Source organism: Lottia gigantea (genome assembly GCF_000327385.1).
Source record: "Lottia gigantea unplaced genomic scaffold LOTGIsca_62, whole genome shotgun sequence".
Classification (NCBI taxonomy): Eukaryota; Metazoa; Mollusca; class Gastropoda; family Lottiidae; genus Lottia; species Lottia gigantea.
The window spans coordinates 1,217,665-1,218,674 of record NW_008710115.1 but is presented as its reverse complement, the minus strand read 5'-3'; the positions used below and the strand labels follow the sequence as shown (position 1 = coordinate 1,218,674).

At 31.1% G+C, this 1,010-nt stretch overlaps 1 protein-coding gene across 1 annotated transcript; it reads right to left on the bottom strand.

Moving 5' to 3' along the window:
* Positions 1-257: 257 nt before the first annotated feature.
* Positions 258-689, bottom strand: LOTGIDRAFT_128624 (hypothetical protein; the record flags this gene model as incomplete). The annotated part of the gene is made up of 1 exon (XM_009064400.1): positions 258-689. One exon carries the CDS (start codon positions 687-689, stop codon positions 258-260), a length of 432 nt encoding a protein of 143 aa, XP_009062648.1.
* Positions 690-1,010: the final 321 nt, after the last annotated feature.

Genomic DNA, 1,010 nt, shown 5'->3' with positions numbered 1-1,010 from the left:
TTGTTATGACTTCAGCACATTATCAATCACTTTTAAGCAATATATTCCTGCTAGAATTATAAAGAGAAGAAAAATGATGAATTTTTATTTATAATTATTATTTATAAAGGGGTTGTCACACCATAACAATCACCAGTTGCATTTAGTTGCGAATAAGAATAGCGCTTATAAATTTCAGACACAACTTTCATGCAACTGAGTTGTGAGATGTATTCATTACTTGTGATCAGTTTCATTATTGGCAACCTTACTGGTAATCACAATTGCAACTGGTAATCAAAGGGATTGTACAATTGCAACTGGTAATCAAAGGGATTGTACAATTGTAACTGGTAATCAAAGGGATTGTACAATTGCAACTGGTAATCAAAGGGATTGTACAATTGTAACTGGTAATCAAAGGGATTGTACAATTGCAACTGGTAATCAAAGGGATTGTACAATTGCAACTGGTAATCAAAGGGATTGTACAATTGCAACTGGTAATCAAAGGGATTGTACAATTGCAACTGGTAATCAAAGGGATTGTACAATTGCAACTGGTAATCAAAGGGATTGTACAATTGCAACTGGTAATCAAAGGGATTGTACAATTGCAACTGGTAATCAAAGGGATTGTACAATCGTATGATTGAAATTGGGATGATGCAAATTGAATAATTGATACTAACAGTGTCCCCAATAGACATAAAATATTTAGAAAAACTCTTTACAATTCCTTTAAGGTTGTCTATGGATTATAGATGATTTAAGTAGATCTATTTTGATTGATTTTAATTTCAGTCACAAAAATATTCATATGTTACAATGATTATAAAAAATAAACCAATTCATATGGATAATCTTATACAGCTGTTGAGTTCAAACTCTTTTTAATGAATATAATTGATTAAATATGTATCTAATCAGCTGATGTAGCCGAATACCTCCTGCTATCTCTAGCACTTTTAGATCCAAAATCTGACTTCTAATTCAACCACAATTAATAAAAAAAAACATGCACAGAAGAT